We start from the raw sequence: 1,329 nt of genomic DNA on the forward strand, positions 1-1,329 counted from the left end.
ATGTTTGTGGTCGCTGTGCTTGGGAATCTGCTCATCATTCTGGCTGTCAGCATTGACTCTCACCTGCACACTCCCATGTACTTCTTCCTATCTAATCTGTCCTTTTCTGACATTGGTTTCATCTCCACAACTATCCCTAAGATGTTGGTGAATATCCAAACACAGAGCAAGTCCATCACCTATGCAGAATGCATCACCCAGATTTATTTTTTCATGCTCTTTGGAGGCACAGACATATGTCTCCTCACTGTTATGGCCTATGATCGATTTGTGGCCATCTGTCACCCCCTTCACTATTCAGTAATAATGAATCCCCAACTTATTATCTTGCTCGTTCTTGTATCATGGTTTATTAGCTTCTCATATTCTCTGATACAGAGTCTATTGATGCTGCGGTTGTCCTTCTGTACAAATCAGATAATTAAACACTTTTACTGTGAATATGCAAAAGCCCTCACTATAGCCTGCTCAGACACACTAATCAATCATATCCTTCTTTATATACTGATATGTATCCTTGGCTTCATTCCTTTCTCAGGGATCCTTTATTCATACTCTAAAATTGTTTCCTCTATTTTGAGAATTCCATCAACAGATGGAAAATATAAAGCATTTTCTACCTGTGGGTCTCATATATCAGTGGTTTCTTTATTCTATGGGACAGGCCTTGGTGTGTACCTTAGTTCTGATGCTACTTCCTCTTCTGGGAAGGGCATGGTGGCCTCAGTAATGTATACAGTGGTCACCCCCATGCTGAACCCTTTCATCTACAGCTTGAGGAACAAAGACATTAAGAAGGCCTTAAAAACACTTGGGACAATACCTTTTTTAAGTGGTAAGTTCACTGGTTTTAGACATCTGAACTGCTAGAAATAACATAGTGAACTAAAAAAAATTCTGTCCCTTAATCATGTAGAAATTTTATCCAGTTTGTTCTTCTATCTTTGATTAAAATTATACTGTGAATATGTTTATCTGAAATTTCTATGATGCCTCCTTTTAATTCACAGTTCTTTGTCTCCTCCCCTCTTTTTATATGACATATTTCTTTACTTCAGTACAATGTCTACATTTCAGCAAGTCAGTACAACCATTCAAATACGAACACATGCATTGTTTAATAAGTTATTCAATGGCTCATTTACAGAAAGTCCATGTATATGTATATAACACTGTTGTGGGTTGGTCTGACACTGTATTCTGATGTTAATTCTGCCTCCTAAAGAGGGGTTGCCCCTGCAGTACATCACATACTCAGGTGATCTGATGTGAACCTTTCCCCAATTTTAACAGGCCAATAATGGCTAGAATCTGTGATTGGGCAGTGGA

General features: G+C 38.4%; 1 protein-coding gene across 1 annotated transcript in view; it reads left to right on the forward strand.

The window, feature by feature from the left end:
* Nucleotides 1–870, forward strand: part of LOC110327632 (olfactory receptor 7D4-like) — a 3,360-nt gene extending 2,490 nt beyond the window's left edge. Inside the window, exon 2 of the mRNA XM_021206717.1 lies at nucleotides 1–870. Coding sequence (XP_021062376.1) covers nucleotides 1–870 — 870 coding nt within the window.
* Nucleotides 871–1,329: the final 459 nt, after the last annotated feature.

Source organism: Mus pahari, chromosome 10 (genome assembly GCF_900095145.1).
Source record: "Mus pahari chromosome 10, PAHARI_EIJ_v1.1, whole genome shotgun sequence".
Classification (NCBI taxonomy): Eukaryota; Metazoa; Chordata; class Mammalia; order Rodentia; family Muridae; genus Mus; species Mus pahari.